The sequence below is a fragment of the Hemitrygon akajei genome, chromosome 6 (assembly GCF_048418815.1).
Source record: "Hemitrygon akajei chromosome 6, sHemAka1.3, whole genome shotgun sequence".
Classification (NCBI taxonomy): domain Eukaryota; kingdom Metazoa; phylum Chordata; class Chondrichthyes; order Myliobatiformes; family Dasyatidae; genus Hemitrygon; species Hemitrygon akajei.
In genome coordinates this window covers 134,220,763-134,240,019 of record NC_133129.1, presented here as the reverse complement: position 1 = coordinate 134,240,019, position 19,257 = coordinate 134,220,763, and the positions used below count along the sequence as shown (strand labels likewise).

The following is a 19,257-nucleotide window of genomic DNA, read 5'->3' as shown; positions in this document are numbered from 1 at the left end:
TCAGGATAGATAAGAATGGAACAGGTGAGTCTCTGCTGGAGAATTGTGGATGAGCAATGAGGATGGTGTAATCAGTTCTATCAAGGCTATAGATTGAGAGATCATCTGGGAGAGTTTGCCATGGCATTGTCACATTGGATGACGTTTTTGATTTGAGGAATACTGTTTCAGTACAGTAACAGTGGTGGCTGGAAATCTTTTCAGAAGATTCCCATCTGTATTTCTCAGAAAATGGACCAAACTTTAGGGCGGTGGGGGCAACTGCATCCAAGCATAAGAGAGAAATCGCTTCAAAAGAAATGAATAATTCCCATGTATAGTCTTTCAGAAACTAGTACTGCCAATGACCATTCATTTGTTATTTACAGAGCAAAATGTTGATACTGACCAGGCCCTTTTGAGATGTTAATCACAAATGTGAGAAAATCTGCAGATTCTGGAAATCCAAAGCAACACACATACAAAATGCTGGAGGAGCTCAGCAGGTCAGGCAGCACCAACTGAAAAAACAGAACAGTCGATGTTTTGGGCCGAGTCTCTTCTGCAGGGTGTGCCAAAGAAAGGTCCTGGGCTGAAACTCCCACAGTTTACTCTTTCCCATAGATGCTGCCTGGCCCACTGAGTTCCTCCAGCATTTTGTGTATAGCCCACCTTTGAACCTGTGCTAAGGGGCTTTTTAAGAAAAGTTTTTGAGGGTTATTTTATTGTCTCATGTAAATAATGGCAAACCCAACAGTGTTCAGTGTCCCTTAGTATTAGTGTTTTCAAACCCCTGGACTTGGGACTATGCTCACAGTTTTTAAGGGCTGTAGAACAGGAAGGTAAATCCAACAGAAGGGCTTTCACTGAAGTACATGTCTTTGTTGTCCCTCTCAGGCCTCACTGTCATCGATTCACCTGGGGCTATGCTCAACTGATCAATTACTTTATTCAGCTGCCAGGAGACCTTACCACAAAGGAAAACATGTTGAATGTTTGTAGATCTCACGGGTAAGTCAACCAGAGTCCTCACTCCTGTACTTAACTGCTATGTCTCTGTTCACAGTGGTTCAAAAACTTGCTTAACATCAGCATTTCCTCTTTTCTTTACAGCTGCGCGGACCAACCATTGCTCTGAGTAGGAATTTTTTACACAGCCTGAAAACTGCGCGGTTTTTGGTGTAATATGCATACTATGAATATTTAGAATGAAAATTGAAAACTCACATACTTTTGATTTTATTTATTAATTGAAGGGTTTAATGAAATACAGTACAACAAAGAAAATCTTTCACGTTTCGTAAACTTTTAAACTTAGATGGTGTGGGCACTCAGCAGGTTGTCAGTTTATTAACAAAGAGCTACTGACCTCCATTCTGTGTATATTGTTGCAATTTGAAACTGGTGTAACTTGAAACACTGACAAGATAAATATGTTGAAGCTATAAAATGTTTCAAAGTTGAAGTTGTGATGTATTTATTATTTAGGAAATTTATGGCTTATATTCATTAACACATAATTAGTTACTGTGTATTTCAGAATTATATTAACATAGATTTCAAGCTTAGCCAGCAGGTGGTGCAGCAGCATCCACACCAGACTTTGAGGCGAACGGTCCCGGTTTGATTTGGGCTGGTTCCTTGCACACCTTCCACTCGTGCTGGGTTGTGCATCGAGCTAGCACCCCAGCCTTGTAAATAATGGACAAATGCTAAAGAAATGTAAAGATTGCCACCCAATGCTCCACAAGGTGCAGAGAGTAATTATTAGTGTTGTTAAATTTAAAAATTATATTGGCATGATCTCAAAATTATATTGGCATAATTTCAAAATTATATTAACTTTATATAAAAGATTATACTAGCTGCATGGCAACAAAGGCTATGTGCGTGGGAGCATTTCAGTTACTGCATGGCTGCACAACTGCACGGCTCAGGAGGAACAACGTTTAGCAGTTGGTGGCAGTTCTGACAGTTGTGTAGTGAGTACCATTGATAAAGATCAGAAAGCTCCTGTTGCAGTTGCTGAGTTGTTCTACCTCAGCATTTTGAGGGCTAGAATTAATCTGAACGCCCTGAATTAGAGAGGAAGACATAAATATGATTCACTTTTTTTTATTTTAGTAAGCTTTTGGTATCATCCTTTGAGAGTACACGCGGGTGAGAATTAGATAAGATATTCCAACTTTTGAAGAGCCTCCCATCATTGTTCCTTCACCCATGAAGAGCCACTGAAGGACTGAAAAGGGTTTGTACCTGTGAAATTGGACCACTGAAAGGATCAGTGGCATTAGAAGCAACAAGCAATCTGGAAAATAAATCTACTTCCTGTGAACAGAGATGATTGAGATGTCACCAGACCTGATGGTGAGAGATTGAACGTGGAATTTGTACAATCATTTTAAATGATTTGCAGTTCCCGAAGAATGAAGAAGCTTTTAGCAAATCTTAGAGTGACCATGGGAGCATGCCAGTCCTGGGAGGACCAAAGAGGTGTGGTCACATGACAATTATGGAAATGAGCCCACATATTGAGAAAGGCAGAGAAGGAAGGGTCAGTGAAGTGGCAAAGTTAGGAAACTCAAGTATGAGAGTTAATGGAGGGAGAATGGGATCTGTAAGCCACTTATGAATTGGGTGGGTTTTTTTTGGCTAGAGTAATGACTTGTGTTTTAACATGCTGTTTTTTTGTGCTTTCAGGTTCTGGCCTGGTTATCTGTCACTGTGCCTACAGCTGGAGCACAGAACTGAAGCTTTCACTGTCATTGTTCACCTAGATGATATAAGCCTACTTGATGCACAGAATGGTTTGTATTTCATTGTCTGTAAATTCAGTTGACATTTCTTTTGGAGTTTGGCACATCCAAGGCTACGTCCACACTAGACCGGATAATTTTGAAAACGCTGGTTTCACGTAAAAACGATAGGCGTCCACGCTATGTGTTTTTAAAAATATCCCTATCCGTTTTTGAAACTATCTCTGTCCACATTGAAACGGAGATTTCGGCGAATCTCCTCCAACTGGGCATGCGCAGGACACATCTACCGAAAACAAGTGACATGTTTGGTGTCGAATCTCGCCGTAAAAGTGTGCGTTTGTGTAGTTACAGACTAGAAAAGCTTAAAACAACGGGCAGCTGTTGGTTTTCGCGCAGGAGAACTTAAAAGTTAAAAAAAACAAATACTGGAGTGTACGGAGGCAACCAACAGGGAATTCACGGACAGATTGACTCGGCTGACGACGAACTTTGAAAAACTGACTAACATTGCATTAATAAAACACCTTGTTAAATGTATAAAACATGTCTGCATCAGTGTTATCTTGTATTTCCATACAATGTTACATTAGGCTGTTACACATCTATCGTCAGAGAAGTACTTGCATAAACAGGTAAACCACCTTCATACGAGCAAGGACAGAAAACAGGGCAAAGTGAGTATACTTATTTATTCAGTAAGTTTTGGGTCAAAGTATTTGGTGAGGACATTTCTAACTCTTCTGGCATCAGTTTTGTTGCCGTCTGTTCTGAAATTGTTAGGTTGCGTTCAAGAAAACAATGAAATAGCGCGCTGCCGTCTGATAGCGTTTTCAGAAGTCTCTGGTTACCCCAGCCACACTGATCCAGCCAATCCGGTGTTTTCAAAAATACACACTTTGGAGAGTATTTCTGAAAAGCTTTGGTTTCGGGGGATGAAAACGCCGTTTTAGTGTGGACGGAGGGTAAAAATGAAGAGAAAAGCTTCAATTACGGATTTATCCGGTGTAGTGTGGACGTAGCCCAAGCAGACTTTTCCTGAGGCAATTCAATTTGCACGTAACTTCCTCTTTTGTTATTTAAGTAATATTCTCAGATTTCATTTTGGAGCTCTATTCAAATGATTAGGATAGGGAGGAGCTAAATGTGAACAATTAAAACGTGACTACTCTATCTTGCTAAGACTAATAGTGTAGTTCCCTTCTGAATATCACAGGCAAGGGTAAATATTTCCATTCACAAACAAGAGTCCTGCCAAAGGGTTTCAGCCCAAAACATTGATGGTACTCTTTTCCTAGATGCTGCCTGGCCTGCTGAGTCCCTCCAGCATTTTGTGTGTGTTGCAAAATATTTCCATGTTGTCCTGTTCTGTTAGTCTCTTCGGGACTCCTCCTTCCCCTCATCCATCTTTTTATTCTGGCGTCTTGCTCCCTTCCTTGCCAGTCCTGAGGAAAGCTCTCAGCCCGAAGCATTGACTGTTTGTTCCATAAACGCTGCCTGACCTGCTGAGCTCCTCCAGAACTTTGTGAGTGTTGCTTTGGATTTCCAGCATCCGCACAATTTCTTGTGTTTATGACTTTGTGTCTGAGTCTGTTTTCAGTGCCTTGCCCAGAGTAACCCAATATGATCAAGTTTGTCCCTGTTATATTGTTTTGAAAAAATGTGTTCCAATTGTACAGAATTCACTCTCTGTGAATCAACTAACCCAATCCTCAATGTATCGTTATGTTTGACATAGTATGGACAAAATGAATGAATGAATGTATTTCTTACACTTTTATCTAACTGAACTGGTTTGGGGAAAATATAATCATCATGGCTCTTGTGTTTAGGTATGATGCCTCAGACCCTGGAGGAGTGGAGATTTGTTCTGGAGCTGGCTCGGAATCACCACGGTGCTACCTGTGCTGCTTTGCAGAATGGAGACGCTATCACCAGTGACGATTGTGATTGGTCAAACTGCATGACGCCGGAGAACGTGGCTCTTCTCCTTGCAAAGGAGGTTGGTCCAGACCAGGCTCTCGCTGTGTTACAGGACAGTGGTCTCCATGGAAACATGTCCCAGAGATTTTTCAGGATTTGTGACATTTTAAAGATTGCAGAGAAGAGACAGAGGTGAGAGAAAGTGTACATGAACTTGTTTGTAAAGTATTATCTATCTTATTCTGATGGATTAAGGCACTTACCGTGGTACTAAACACACAGAGCAGAAGTTTACACATTTCTTGTTAACCAAGTGAACACATCACTGGCCAGAATCCTTTTTCTCCATTTGGTTTGATCAAAAATTAATTTGGTTACCATTATGTCATTTATATCCTCTATATCCCAGCTCTTCCACTTTATCCACATAACTAAAGTACCCTAATAACATGTTGTGGCCATATTATGTTTCATAAATATTCATCATGATTTCCTTGTATTTGCACTGCATGCCTCTACTTTTAAATACTGGTTTGGTTTTTAATTACATTGTCTGCCACCATTCTCACTTTTTACGAACTGTGCACATAAAACTCTTGAATGAAATGTTTATAAAACACAAGTCTAGCCACAATGAGGTATTGATCCCAGCACTGGGTGCCCTTTACTGTATTGACCTTTGCTATAGCTATTCTAATCCTTACAATATTATAATCACAATGTTCCACTAGAATTACGTCACTTAGTTCAGCTCATTTACCAGAACCGCTCAAGGATGTCATTTTCCTCACTGAGCTAAAAATGTACAGATCAAGAACCTTCTGCCAAACACACTTCAAAAACTCCTGTTTGCCCCTTTGATGTTGCTTACTTCATTATATATTTGAATAAGTTTCCCATTACTTCTGCCTATCTCCTTCTAGATTTGCTGTTCAATATCCTTCTCACTACTTGGCCTATAGTATAATACATGTTTTTATCCAATAATTTCGACTGTTCTTCAAACAGATTTTATTATTGAACACTTGAGGACATTTCAAAGTTTCAACGATTCATTTATTATCAAAGTATACAACTCTGAAATTCTTCTTCAGATAGCCACGAAACTAAGAAAGAAAAGAACTGCAGCACAATTATCAACTGCCAAATCTGTCCTACCCACACAAAAAAATGAACAAAATTGGAACAGGACCCCTAAATCCACCTCCCCTGCACACCAAAAAATGAGAAAGACTGGGTGAAAAACACAGAATCTAAAAAAAACCATGACTGGAAAAAGAGGTCCACATCCAAAATGTAGAAAACCTGGGCAACATTTTACCTTGCTGTAGCAGAGTGATCCCACCAACAGTGAAAAGGCAGCCTCCCCTCTCCATATCAGAGCAATTTCACTAGTAATAAAAAGGCAGTTGCACCATTCCAGCAGTAGAGCAATTCCCCAGCGATTAAAAAGCAGGCAGCCCATGTTTCAATCTCCCTCGTTGTTTTAATCAAGAATAATGGAAGCTGTAATCAGCTAAATGGAGTCTAACAGCAGCTTGCAGCCTTCTCACCTCGAGGTTCCTGCACATTGTCTCTGCCTCCCGGAATCCCCTCTGAGACTGCAGAGCGCTGAAGCACCCAAACGGTCTCCAAATTGCAAATCACAGGCCCCCTCAGTTTTGATCTTCTTATTGCATCCTGAATTCACTATCGCATTTAAGGTGATTACGTTGACCACTACTGTGACCACCTCTCCTTCGTGGTCCACAGCTGTATTGCTAGTGAGTGGTTTGACTCTTGGTATACCCAATGCATCTCCAAGAATTATAGAATGGAAGGAAGTCATGTTGAGCTTCTATAGGAGACAGTCAGTTAGTAATCCAGACACATACTACAAGTTTCCCAGCTGCCCAAGAATCCATGGCAGGCTGCTCTTCATTACCTACATGCTGTTGATTGGTGATGTTATCTGAAGAGACAGGATTTGTATCTGTCAGACGCATTGTACTTATTGCCTAGGATTGTGTCTACAATGTTTTATTTCCTTTTTGACATGTTCCACTTGTCAAGATTACGACACTGGAAACCAGATAAGGCTTCATACTCATGAACATTGAGGAAATTGGATTGTTATTTTCAGCCCCTCTCCATCTCCATCCACGGCATTGGTTCATTCTCTTCCCCTTGTTTTGGATGCATCTTCTGTGACTTACAGATACGTGAAAGCTCATCGATTGCTTCCTTCCTTCTTGGTTGTTGCTGAAAACAGTATTTAAGCCTTTGTCCCAAATACTTGTTGCCTTTAAAGATGACCTCCATTCTCTGTCCTTGCAAATCATCCCGAACTGCACAAGAGCATATTTCTTCGGCTTTTAATTAAATCTAAAATCCTAACTTCTAGCTTTTATAATCATCATAATCTTAATGTGTGTTAATCATAATGCATCATAATAATAGTCATAACAATACATTGCATCTTTCCACCACACCTCTGAAATCTTATTCACCTGCTCCTTCCATTTTCTTCCATTGCTTCTGTTCTACTTTTGATAGCCTGAGCTCAGTGCTGCCCCAGCAGCACACGTAACTTCTCCGTTTAACTCTTTCTTTGATTGAACCTTTGGTCATTTTGAACTCTCAAAAGTGTGGTGCCTGTTTTACTTCTTTGAGGTGGCAGGGAGTGTTTTTCTGCATTAGAATCAACTCCAACTAGAAGATGGAGTTATGAAAGGAAATAAAACATGACTTTAAAGGGTAGTAACTCCAGATTTGGGGCAACTGGTGGTGTAGTGGCATCAGCACTACACTTCGAGGCGGAAGGTCCTATGTTTGAATCTGGTTGGGTTCCGACCTGGGCAGCAAGAGTATATTCACAGAAGAAAGGCCTGGCGATCTACTTCTGTATCTTGCCACGAAAACCCTGTGGACAACTACACTGTCCATAGGGTTGCCATGAGTCAACAATGACTTGACAGCGCTCAACGACTCCAGATTACCTCCTGCAACATATGCAAGCAAGCATGGAAATTGTGTGCCTCAAGAAATGGTGCAGGAGGGAAGTCTATGATGTTGGGTAAGGACAAGATTGGGCTTCCACAGCAAATAGACAATACAACCCAATAAGTACCCAGCCCTGGGAAAAGATAAATCAAAAATGAAAATTGTGATTACCGGCTTTGTATCATTTCTGCCTGTTTTTCTGTTCCAGAGCCCTCGTCCAGGTCATGTTGGAGCGATGTGATCGTTTCCTGTTGTCTCACCAGGCATAATGAAGCTAGTAAATCAGAGCCAAACTACTTCATGCTGATTCCAACGTGCAATGACTCTGCTTTCCCTCTTGCATTGCTGCTGTGAAAGATCCATTTGATTATTGTGTGCACTTGTTTTGAAATTGTGCCTTTTACTTTGCCTTGAAAATTGACAGAGAAGTAAATAGTCTGTTACTAGGATCAAAATCCTGAAATCTGATGTGATACCATATCATGTTTACTTGAACTAATTGCAAATAGTACATTCCCAGTTTTTTTTAAATCTGGGGTGAGAAAAGTTGTCAAAGTTTCTGAATTAAAATGCTTAAGTGCTCAGTTTACACACTGGGTATGTGTTTGAGATTCACTGCCCTTGTATAAGGCACTTCCCAAGGTTTAAAGCAGACCAATATATTTCAAAAGAGCTGTTATATATACCAAATGCAAACTTTGTTTCCTCCTGTTGTGAAGATACTGACTCCAGCTAGGGTGCTGGCCTGTTCATCGTGTATGAGTTGGGTTAGTGAGATCCAGTGGCTTGTTGAAGTAACCCAACAGTCCACTGAATAGAAGTGTCAAAGGTAGGGCAGGAGTATTCTTTGTTTCTGGTGTTGAGTCCATCATCAAAGATCCTCACCATCCAGACCGTGCTCTTTTTTCACTACTGCCATCAGGTAGAAGGTACAAGTGCCTCAGGACTCGCACCACCAGATTCAAGAACAGTTACTACTCCTAACCATCAGGCTCTTGAAGAAAAGGAGATAATTACACTCATTCTATTTTGGTGTTCCCACAACCAATGGTCTCACTTTAACAACTCTTTATATTGTTATTTCATACTTATATATTGCTATTTATTTATATTTGCATTTGCGCAATTTGTTGTGCATTGATCCTGTTTACAATTACTATTGTATAGATTTGTTAAGTGTGCCCGTACAAAAGAATCTCAGGGTTGTATGTGGTGACATGTATGTACACTGATAATAAATTTTACTTTGAACTTTTGAACTTTTTGAACTTTTGAGTGTTGCTGACAAAAGTTATTGACCAGTTGAATGCTCAAAGTTAAAAGTAAATTTATTATCAAAGTATATATATATATATTATACTACCTTGAGTTTCGTCTGCCTACAGGCAGTCATAAAACAGGAAGCCAAAATGAATCCATTTTTAAAAGTCCAAAAATTACCCAATATGAAGATAGAGAAAAAAAAAACGTGCAAACAAGAAAAGCAAGTAAATAGCATTCAGAACGAAAGTGAGTCCATTGACATAAAGCCTGAAGCAGGCCCACAGCCTCGGCCTCAGTTCAGCACATAGTGAAGTGAATGTCACAGAGCCCACAGACACAGAGCAGGCCCACAGCCTCGGCCTCAGTTCAGCACAGTGAAGTGAATGTCACAGAGCCCACAGACACAGAGCAGGCCCACAGCCTCGGCCTCAGTTCAGCACATAGTGAAGTGAATATCATAGAGCCCACAGACACAGAGCAGGCCCACAGCCTCGGCCTCAGTTCAGCACAGTGAAGTGAATGTCACAGAGTCCACAGACACAGAGCAGGCCCACAGCCTCGGCCTCAGTTCAGCACATAGTGAAGTGAATGTCACAGAGCCCACAGACACAGAGCAGGCCCACAGCCTCGGCCTCAGTTCAGCACAGTGAAGTGAATGTCACAGAGCCCACAGACACAGAGCAGGCCCACAGCCTCGGCCTCAGTTCAGCACATAGTGAAGTGAACGTCACAGAGCCCACAGACACAGAGCAGGCCCACAGCCTCGGCCTCAGTTCAGCACATAGTGAAGTGAATGTCACAGAGCCCACAGACACAGAGCAGGCCCACAGCCTCGGCCTCAGTTCAGCACATAGTGAAGTGAATGTCACAGAGCCCACAGACACAGAGCAGGCCCACAGCCTCGGCCTCAGTTCAGCACAGTGAAGTGAATGTCACAGAGCCCACAGACACAGAGCAGGCCCACAGCCTCGGCCTCAGTTCAGCACATAGTGAAGTGAATATCACAGAGCCCACAGACACAGAGCAGGCCCACAGCCTCGGCCTCAGTTCAGCACAGTGAAGTGAATGTCACAGAGCCCACAGACACAGAGCAGGCCCACAGCCTCGGCCTCAGTTCAGCACAGTGAAGTGAATGTCACAGAGCCCTGCTGCACCATCAATAACTGTCGGAGACGGGAGGTGAACGATAGGCTTTTATTAGCAGCAAAAGGAAGCACCGCATCTTGGAGACTGAGGGAAGAGCAGTGCCTCCAATCGCCTTTATACAGGTGTTGTGAACTACATATACCTGTCTGGACACGCCCCCCCCCCCCCCCCCCGCTGACTGCTCCTGTGGCTCCTCCCACTGACCCTGGTATAAAGCCGATTGGGGCCTGAGCCCTGCCCTCAGTCTCCAGGATGTAGCATGGTGGTCAATTGCTGCTTGTTCTTTCTTCCAGTCAATAAAAGCTGATATCTCGCCTCACGTCTCAGAGAGTTATTGATGGTGCATCAATTTTATTGACTGGAAGTTTTAAGACATGGAAAGTATTTTACGTCTGGAAAAATTGGACTTGGACCCCCAAGCCCCGAAGCAGCTCTTGCCTTTGAACTCTGGCTTGCATGCTTCCAATCATACTTGGAGGATGTTCGTGCGACTGAGCCCGCTGTTATGCACCGAATTCTCCTCTCGAGGGTCACCCCGAAAGTTTACTCACTTATCAGAGACCTGCCAACCTACCAAGGGGCACTGGACGCCCTCAAAAGACAGTACCTGCGGCCGGTGAACACCGTCTACGCAAGACATCGCTTAGCAATGCGACGACAGCGACCCGATGAGACGAGTGCCGTGTTTCTCCGAGCCCTATAGACACTCGTGCGAACTTGCGACTGCAAAGCTCTCATGGCGGAACAACATGCGGAGCTCCTGGTACGAGACGCCTTTGTTACAGGGATCAGGTCAGTGTACGTGTGCCAGCGGCTGCTGGAAAATGCCGATCTTACCTTACATTCGATGATCGAGACGGCCGACACGCTGGAGGCCGCTCTGCACAACGCTGATGCTGTCCAGCCGCTCAATCCCCCGCTGATCCCGTGGACACCTCAGACCCTGCCACCCGCGAACGAATTCACTGCTGCCTCTGCCAGTCCCAAGTCCACGAACTCCCCGAATCTGACCACAGCTACTGCCGGTTGCAAGTCTGCACAGTGTTACTTCTGCAGACTTGAAAAGCACCCCCGAAAACGCTGCCTGGCCCGGGAAACGGCCTGGCCCGGGAAACGACCTGTTCCAGCTGCGGGAAGAAGAGCCATTTCGCCAGGGTCTGTAAGTCTGAACCACAAGCGGGGTCGGGCAGCGCTGCGTGTGAGGCATGGAGGCCGCCATCTTTGTCGGCACCACCTCGCCCCGCCCCCGACCCACGGGTGCTTACCGGGCACCAAGACGGCAGTTCAACTCTGGCCTCCGTAACCCTCGACCAAAGCGCCCCACACCAGCTTGCAAGGTCAATAATGGACATCCTGGTGGAGGGGCACAGGACGAGCTGCCTGTTTGACACGGGCAGCACTGAGAGTTTTATTCACCCGGACATGGTGCAATGCTGCGGACTCGTGACACGGCCGGTAAGCCAGAGGGTCACCATGGCTTCTGGGTCGCATTCCACAGACATCCGGGTGGGTTGTGTAGCGACATTGGTGGTGCAGGGCACAGAATATCGGAACTTTGCGCTACTGGTCATGCCTCAACTGTGCGCGCCTGTGCTATTGGGGCTGGACTTCCAGAGCCACGTCGAAAGTGTGACTATGGCATATGACGGGCCCCTCCCACCACTCACTGTCAGGAATCCTCAGTTTTGTGGGACTTCGTCATATACCCCACTACTGACCACACACACACACCGACACACACATCCCACCCAGCACCATGCCGACAGCCGCGCTACTGACACCACTTGCAGCCTCTCCACCCTCAAGATCCCTCCCCCACCGCTGTTCGCCAACCTGACCCCCGATTGTAAACCTGTGGCAACTAAAAGCAGGAGGTACAGCGCGGGGGACAGGGCCTTCATTCAGTCAGAGGTGCAGCGGCTGCTCAGGGAGGGGATCATTGAGCCAAGCACAAGTCCTTGGAGGGCCCAGGTGGTTGTTGTTCGGACCGGGCAGAAAAATAGGATGGTCGTGGACTATAGCCAAACCATCAATAGGTTCACGCAGCTTGACGCGTACCCCCTACCCCGCATCGCGGATATGGTCAACCAGATAGCTCAGTACAAGGTGTACCCGACCATAGACCTAAAATCCGCTTATCACCAGCTCCCCATCCGCCCAGAGGACCGCCCCTACACCGCCTTCGAGGCGGGTGGCAGGCTCTATCACTTCCTGCGCGTCCCATTCAGTGTCACAAATGGTGTCTCTGTCTTCCAGAGGGAAATGGACCGGTGGACCAGTGCCAACTGAAGGCCACATTTCCCTATCTGGATAACATCACCATCTGTGGTCACGACTGGCCGGATCACAATGCCAACCTCCAATGATTTTTCCAAGTGGCCAAAGCCCTGAACCTTACTTATAATAGGGACAAGTGTGTGTTCGGAACCACCCGACTCGCTATCCTTGGGTATATCGTGGAGAACGGAGTCATTGGCCCTGATCCCGACTGTATGCGCCCCCTGTTAGAACTCCCTCTTCCCACCACCCTCAGAGCCCTCAGACGGTGCCTGGGCTTCTTTTCCTATTACAACTAATGGGTCCCCCATTACGCAGACAAGACCCGCCCCCTGGTCAAGTCTACCACTTTTCCCCTCTCTGCCGAGGCCCGCGCGGCCTTTAGCCGCATTAGAGGGGACATTGTCAAAGCAACGATGCATGCGGTGGACGAGACCATTCCCTTCCAAGTAGAGAGTGACGCCTCCGATTTCGCGCTGGTTGCTACCCTCAGTCAGGCAGGCAGGCCAGTAGCATTCTTTTCTCGCACCCTTCAAGGCCCTGAAATTCAGCACTCCGCGGTGGAGAAAGAAGCCCAGGCCATAGTGGAAGCTATTAGGCACTGGAGGCACTATCTCGCCGGCAAAAGGTTCACCTTGCTGACCGACCAGCGCTCAGTTGCGTTCATGTTCAGCAACCAACAGCGGGGCAAAATCAAAAATGATAAAATTTTGCGGTGGAGAATAGAACTCTCCACCTACAACTAGATAGATAGATAGATAGATAGATAGATACTTTATTCATCCCCATGGGGAAATTCAACTTTTTTTCCAATGTCCCATACACTTGTTGTAGCAAAACTAATTACATACAATACTTAACTCAGTAAAAAATATGATATGCATCTAAATCACTATCTCAAAAAGCATTAATAATAGCTTTAAAAAGTTCTTAAGTCCTGGCGGTTGAATTGTAAAGCTGAATGGCATTGGGGAGTATTGACCTCTTCATTCTGTCTGAGGAGCATTGCATCGATAGTAACCTGTCGCTGAAACTGCTTCTCTGTCTCTGGATGGTGCTATGTAGAGGATGTTCAGAGTTTTCCATAATTGACCGTAGCCTACTCAGCGCCCTTCGCTCAGCTACCGATGTTAAACTCTCCAGTACTTTGCCCACGACAGAGCCTGCCTTCCTTACCAGCTTATTAAGACGTGAGGCGTCCCTCTTCTTAATGCTTCCTCCCCAACACGCCACCACAAAGAAGAGGGCGCTCTCCACAACTGACCTATAGAACATCTTCAGCATCTCACTACAGACATTGAATGACGCCAACCTTCTTAGGAAGTACAGTCGACTCTGCCTTCCTGCACAAGGCATCTGTGTTGGCAGTCCAGTCTAGCTTCTCATCTAACTGTACTCCCAGATACTTGTAGGTCTTAAACTGCTCCACACATTCTCCATTAATGATCACTGGCTCCATATGAGGCCTAGATCTCCTAAACTATGATATCCTGTACCGGCCTGGAAGGCTCAATGAGCCCCCTGATGCCCTATCCCAGGGAGCGTGTGCCAGCGCACAGCTTGACCAGCTATACGCCCTCCATGCACATCTTTGCCACCCGGGGGTCACCCGATTTTACCATTTCGTGAAAGCCCGGAACCTGCCGTACTCCCTCGAGGACATCAGGACGATGACCAGGGACTGCCAAGTCTGCGCTGAGTGCAAACCGCACTTCTACCGTCCTGAAAAGGCGCAACTTATCAAGGCCACCCTCCCCTTTGAGTGACTGAGTGTTGACTTTAAGGGCCCCCTTCCCTCCACCGACTGCAATGTGTACTTTCTCAACATTATCGACGTGTACTCGCGGTTCCCCTTTGCCATCCCCTGCCCCGACACCACTGCCACGTCTGTCATAAAAGCCCTGCGCCAGCTCTTCACTCTGTTCGGATATCCCTGCTATGTCCACAGTGATAGAGGGTCCTCCTTTATGAGTGACGAGCTGCGCCAGTACCTGCTGGCTAGGGGCATTGCTACTAGTCGGACAACGAGCTATAATCCCCGGGGAAATGGTCAGGTAGAGAGGGAGAATGCCACAGTGTGGAAGGCCACACTTTTAGCCCTTAAGTCAAAAGGGTTGCCGGTCTCTCGCTGGCAGGAGGTCCTCCCCGAGGCACTCCACTCTATCCGCTCCCTGTTATGTACGTCCACCAATGCCACCCCTCATGAGCGCCTATTTTCTTTTCCCAGGAAGTCTGCCACTGGGACCACCCTGCCAGCTTGGCTGACATCCCCAGGGCCAGTGCTGCTCCAGAAACATGTGAGGAGCAATAAATACTCCCCGCTGGTCGAGAGGGTTCACCTTCTACATGCGAACCCTCAGTATGTTTACGTGGTCTTACCTGATGGGCGGGAGGACACGGTCTCCGTCCATGACCTGGCGCCCGCAGGAGCAGCAGACCACTACCCCGAACACTCCACGGTAACTATGAACCCTGTACCCGAGGTGACACCGCGCACACTGAGCCCTACACAGACTCCTCACGACACTCCTATACCGGGCGTCTCGCACGCGCATATACCAGGCACCTCGGACATGCATGAGGGATCACTGACGCCTAGTGGGCTGACACCTCCAGTTAGGCCGGAACCAGCACAACCACCGTCTCCGGTGCAATCACCACTGGCACCTGTGCAGGTGCAATCACCACCACCGGCACCTGTGCAATCTCCACCGGCACCTGTGCAATCACCACCACCGGCACCTGTGCAATCACCACCACCGGCACCTGTGCAATCACCACCACCAGCATCTGTGCAATCACCACCACCGGCATCTGTGCAATCACCACCACCGGCACCTGTGCAATCACCACCACCAGCATCTGTGCAATCACCACCACCGGCACCTGTGCAATCACCACCACCGGCATCTGTGCAATCACCACCACCGGCACCTGTGCAATCACCACCACCAGCATCTGTGCAATCACCACCACCAGCATCTGTGCAATCACCACCACCGGCACCTGTGCAATCACCACCTCCGGCATCTGTGCAATCACCACCACCGGCATCTGTGCAATCACCACCACCGGCACCTGTGCAATCACCACCGGCATCTGTGCAATCACCACCACCGGCATCTGTGCAATCACCACCACCGGCACCTGTGCAATCACCACCTCCGGCATCTGTGCAATCACCACCACCGGCACCTGTGCAATCACCACCACCGGCACCTGTGCAATCACCACCAGCATCTGTGCAATCACCACCACCGGCACCTGTGCAATCACCACCACCAGCATCTGTGCAATCACCACCACTGGCACCTGTGCAATCACCACCACCAGCATCTGTGCAATCACCACCACCGGCACCTGTGCAATCACCACCTCCGGCATCTGTGCAATCACCACCACCGGCACCTGTGCAATCACCACCACCGGCACCTGTGCAATCACCACCGGCATCTGTGCAATCACCACCACCGGCATCTGTGCAATCACCACCACCGGCACCTGTGCAATCACCACCTCCGGCACCTGTGCAATCACCACCACCGGCACCTGTGCAATCACCACCACCGGCACCTGTGCAATCACCACCGGCATCTGTGCAATCACCACCACCGGCATCTGTGCAATCACCACCACCGGCACCTGTGCAATCACCACCTCCGGCATCTGTGCAATCACCACCACCGGCACCTGTGCAATCACCACCGGCACCTGTGCAATCACCACCTCCGGCACCTGTGCAATCACAGCCAGTGCGACGTAGATCGCAGCAACAGATTCGACCACCTGATAGACTTAACCTGTAAATATACTTGTAAGAAACTTCACCCCATGGGGACTCTCTTTTAAAACAAGGGGGGGGGGGTGAATGTGGTGAACTATGTATTCCTGTCTGGACACGCCCCCCCCTGCTGACTGCTCCTGTGGCTCCTCACCCCGGTATAAAGGCGGTTGAGGCCTGAGCCCAGTCTCTCTGTCTGCAGGATGTTGTGTGGTGGTCAATTGCTGCTTGTTCTTTCTTCCAGTCAATAAAAGCCGATATCTCGCCTCACGTCTCAGAGAGTTATTGATGGTGCATCAACAGGGGTCAGTGGGAGGAGCCACAGGAGCAGGCAGCAGAGGGGCGTGTCCAGACAGGTATATATAGTTTACCACAAGCCCACAGACACAGAGCAGGCCCACAGCCTCGGCCTCAGTTCAGCACAGTGAAGTGAATGTCACAGAGCCCACAGACACAGAGCAGGCCCACAGCCTCGGCCTCAGTTCAGCACACAGTGAAGTGAATGTCACAGAGCCCACAGACACAGAGCAGGCCCACAGCCTCGGCCTCAGTTCAGCACAGTGAAGTGAATGTCACAGAGCCCACAGACACAGAGCAGGCCCACAGCCTCGGCCTCAGTTCAGCACAGTGAAGTGAATGTCACAGAGCCCACAGACACAGAGCAGGCCCACAGCCTCGGCCTCAGTTCAGCACAGTGAAGTGAATGTCACAGAGCCCACAGACACAGAGCAGGCCCACAGCCTCGGCCTCAGTTCAGCACATAGTGAAGTGAATGTCACAGAGCCCTGATGCACCATCAATAACTGTCGGAGACGGGAGGTGAACGATAGGCTTTTATTAGCAGCAAAAAGGAGCACGGCATCTCGGAGACTGAGGGAAGAGCAGTGCCTCCAATCGCCTTTATACAGGGGTCCGTGGGAGGAGCCACAGGAGCAGTCAGCAGAGGGGCGTGTCCAGACAGGTATACATAGTTTACCAGAAGCCCACAGACACAGAGCAGGCCCACAGCCTCGGCCTCAGTTCAGCACAGTGAAGTGAATGTCACAGAGCCCACAGACACAGAGCAGGCCCACAGCCTCGGCCTCAGTTCAGCACATAGTGAAGTGAACGTCACAGAGCCCACAGACACAGAGCAGGCCCACAGCCTCGGCCTCAGTTCAGCACAGTGAAGTGAATGTCACAGAGCCCACAGACACAGAGCAGGCCCACAGCCTCGGCCTCAGTTCAGCACAGTGAAGTGAATGTCACAGAGCCCACAGACACAGAGCAGGCCCACAGCCTCGGCCTCAGTTCAGCACATAGTGAAGTGAACGTCACAGAGCCCACAGACACAGAGCAGGCCCACAGCCTCGGCCTCAGTTCAGCACATAGTGAAGTGAACGTCACAGAGCCCACAGACACAGAGCAGGCCCACAGCCTCGGCCTCAGTTCAGCACAGTGAAGTGAATGTCACAGAGCCCACAGACACAGAGCAGGCCCACAGCCTCGGCCTCAGTTCAGCACAGTGAAGTGAATGTCACAGAGCCCACAGACACAGAGCAGGCCCACAGCCTCGGCCTCAGTTCAGCACAGTGAAGTGAATGTCACAGAGCCCACAGACACAGAGCAGGCCCACAACCTCGGCCTCAGTTCAGCACAGTGAAGTGAATGTCACAGAGCCCACAGACACAGAGCAGGCCCACAGCCTCGGCCTCAGTTCAGCACAGTGAAGTAAACATCGCAGAACCCACAGCCTCAGCCTCAATGCAGCAGAGAGTGGAGCAAACGTCATGGAGCAGCAAGCAGAACCAGCCCGAACCTCAGCTCCGGTCTCAACATCTAGCCCGGCGTTGAAATAGTCTAAAAAAGGATCATTCTTCACTCAAAGAACCGGGTCCTGTCACGTCGATACACTCTGGCTCTGGACCTTGCCACCATGTTTTGGCCCGGACCTGACCTTTCCAAATCAGCCTGGTGCTTCGATCAATCAAACCTGGCTCTGGGTTTTGGTGGACGGGCTCCGATCCTTCAACCTGCACCCCCAACTCCGTCTCTGATTCTGACTCTGTAGCGAATGCACCCTGATCTCACTCTGACCACTTCTCCTTGACATGCCTCAACCTCGCTCGCACCCGCATTCCTCGACCCTCAAGTCAGCCTCGCCTTTGCTCGCCTTTTCATCGTTTGCGGTGATTGTTTACCATAATTTTTCTTACAGAAAAGATGTTATTAATAAAGTATTTAGTTGTATTTCTTGCTTTGAGAACAGCCAGTAAGTTGTCATCTACCTTCAGCTGTGCTATCACAAACCAGAATGTGCAGGCGTTCATTGATGCCAAAGTAAAAAATTCTTGACTGGAAAACCAACACCAGTAACTTGGTGTCTTTTCTCTCCAAAAGAAGTATAGCTGAAACTCTTTTCCCTTAACATGCATTCACTGGCATGTTTTGTCTCACTGAGAGCATCAGTGATATTGTACCTCTTGAGTTCTTAAGCAACAGTTGTAGTACTTCACATTTCATCTTTGAGTTTAGCAAGGTACAGACATTCCAAGTTACAAGGAACATTTTTGTTTTGATTGCACTGGAAGTAAACCTGTTGGGTGTGGTGGGATTCTGACAAATGCCATCTCGTTTATGGCCATAGCTACTGAAACTCCACCCACCCAATCCATGGGCCACAGGGCAGCCACCTTCTGCTTTTGTGCCCACAACTCGATGTGAGGGTGTACACTGGACTGTTCAATTTATGTCAATGTCTTTTTCCTACAAGACTTTAGGTCGGGTGGGGAAATAAAAGGATTCCTGGGAAGGAGTCCTGCACATGAGTTGAATGCCTCTGACCTGGCCCTCAAGAGATTGAGGATTTCATGGGTCATTCCAGGGCTTCCGGTCGGGGAAGACGCTGATGAGTTTTGTGGGGACGCACTTGTTTACAACTGTTTTTATAAAGTTCATGTATTCATTCAGTTCCACAGATGAGTTCTTGAACACGGCCCAGTCCGCTGACTCGAATCAATCCTGTAACTGCTCCTCTGCCTCCCACAACCTCCTCTTTGTTGTCCTGACCTCTGGAGCTTTGCTCTTTAGCCTCTGCCTGTACGCAGGTGGGAGAAGGATAGCAAACTGATCAGATTTCCTGAAATGCGGTCTGGGCATGAAATGATAGGC

General features: G+C 47.6%; 1 protein-coding gene across 2 annotated transcripts in view; it reads left to right on the top strand.

The window, feature by feature from the left end:
* The window catches only part of hps5 (HPS5 biogenesis of lysosomal organelles complex 2 subunit 2), a 66,362-nt gene extending 58,133 nt beyond the window's left edge, over positions 1-8,229 (top strand). For both annotated transcript variants that reach the window (XM_073049287.1, XM_073049286.1), the window contains exons 20-23: positions 877-990; positions 2,680-2,786; positions 4,568-4,850; positions 7,849-8,229. In XM_073049287.1, coding sequence (XP_072905388.1) covers positions 877-990; positions 2,680-2,786; positions 4,568-4,850; positions 7,849-7,909 — 565 coding nt within the window. In that variant the 3' untranslated portion in view covers positions 7,910-8,229. The remainder of the gene's footprint in view (positions 1-876; positions 991-2,679; positions 2,787-4,567; positions 4,851-7,848) is intronic.
* Positions 8,230-19,257: the final 11,028 nt, after the last annotated feature.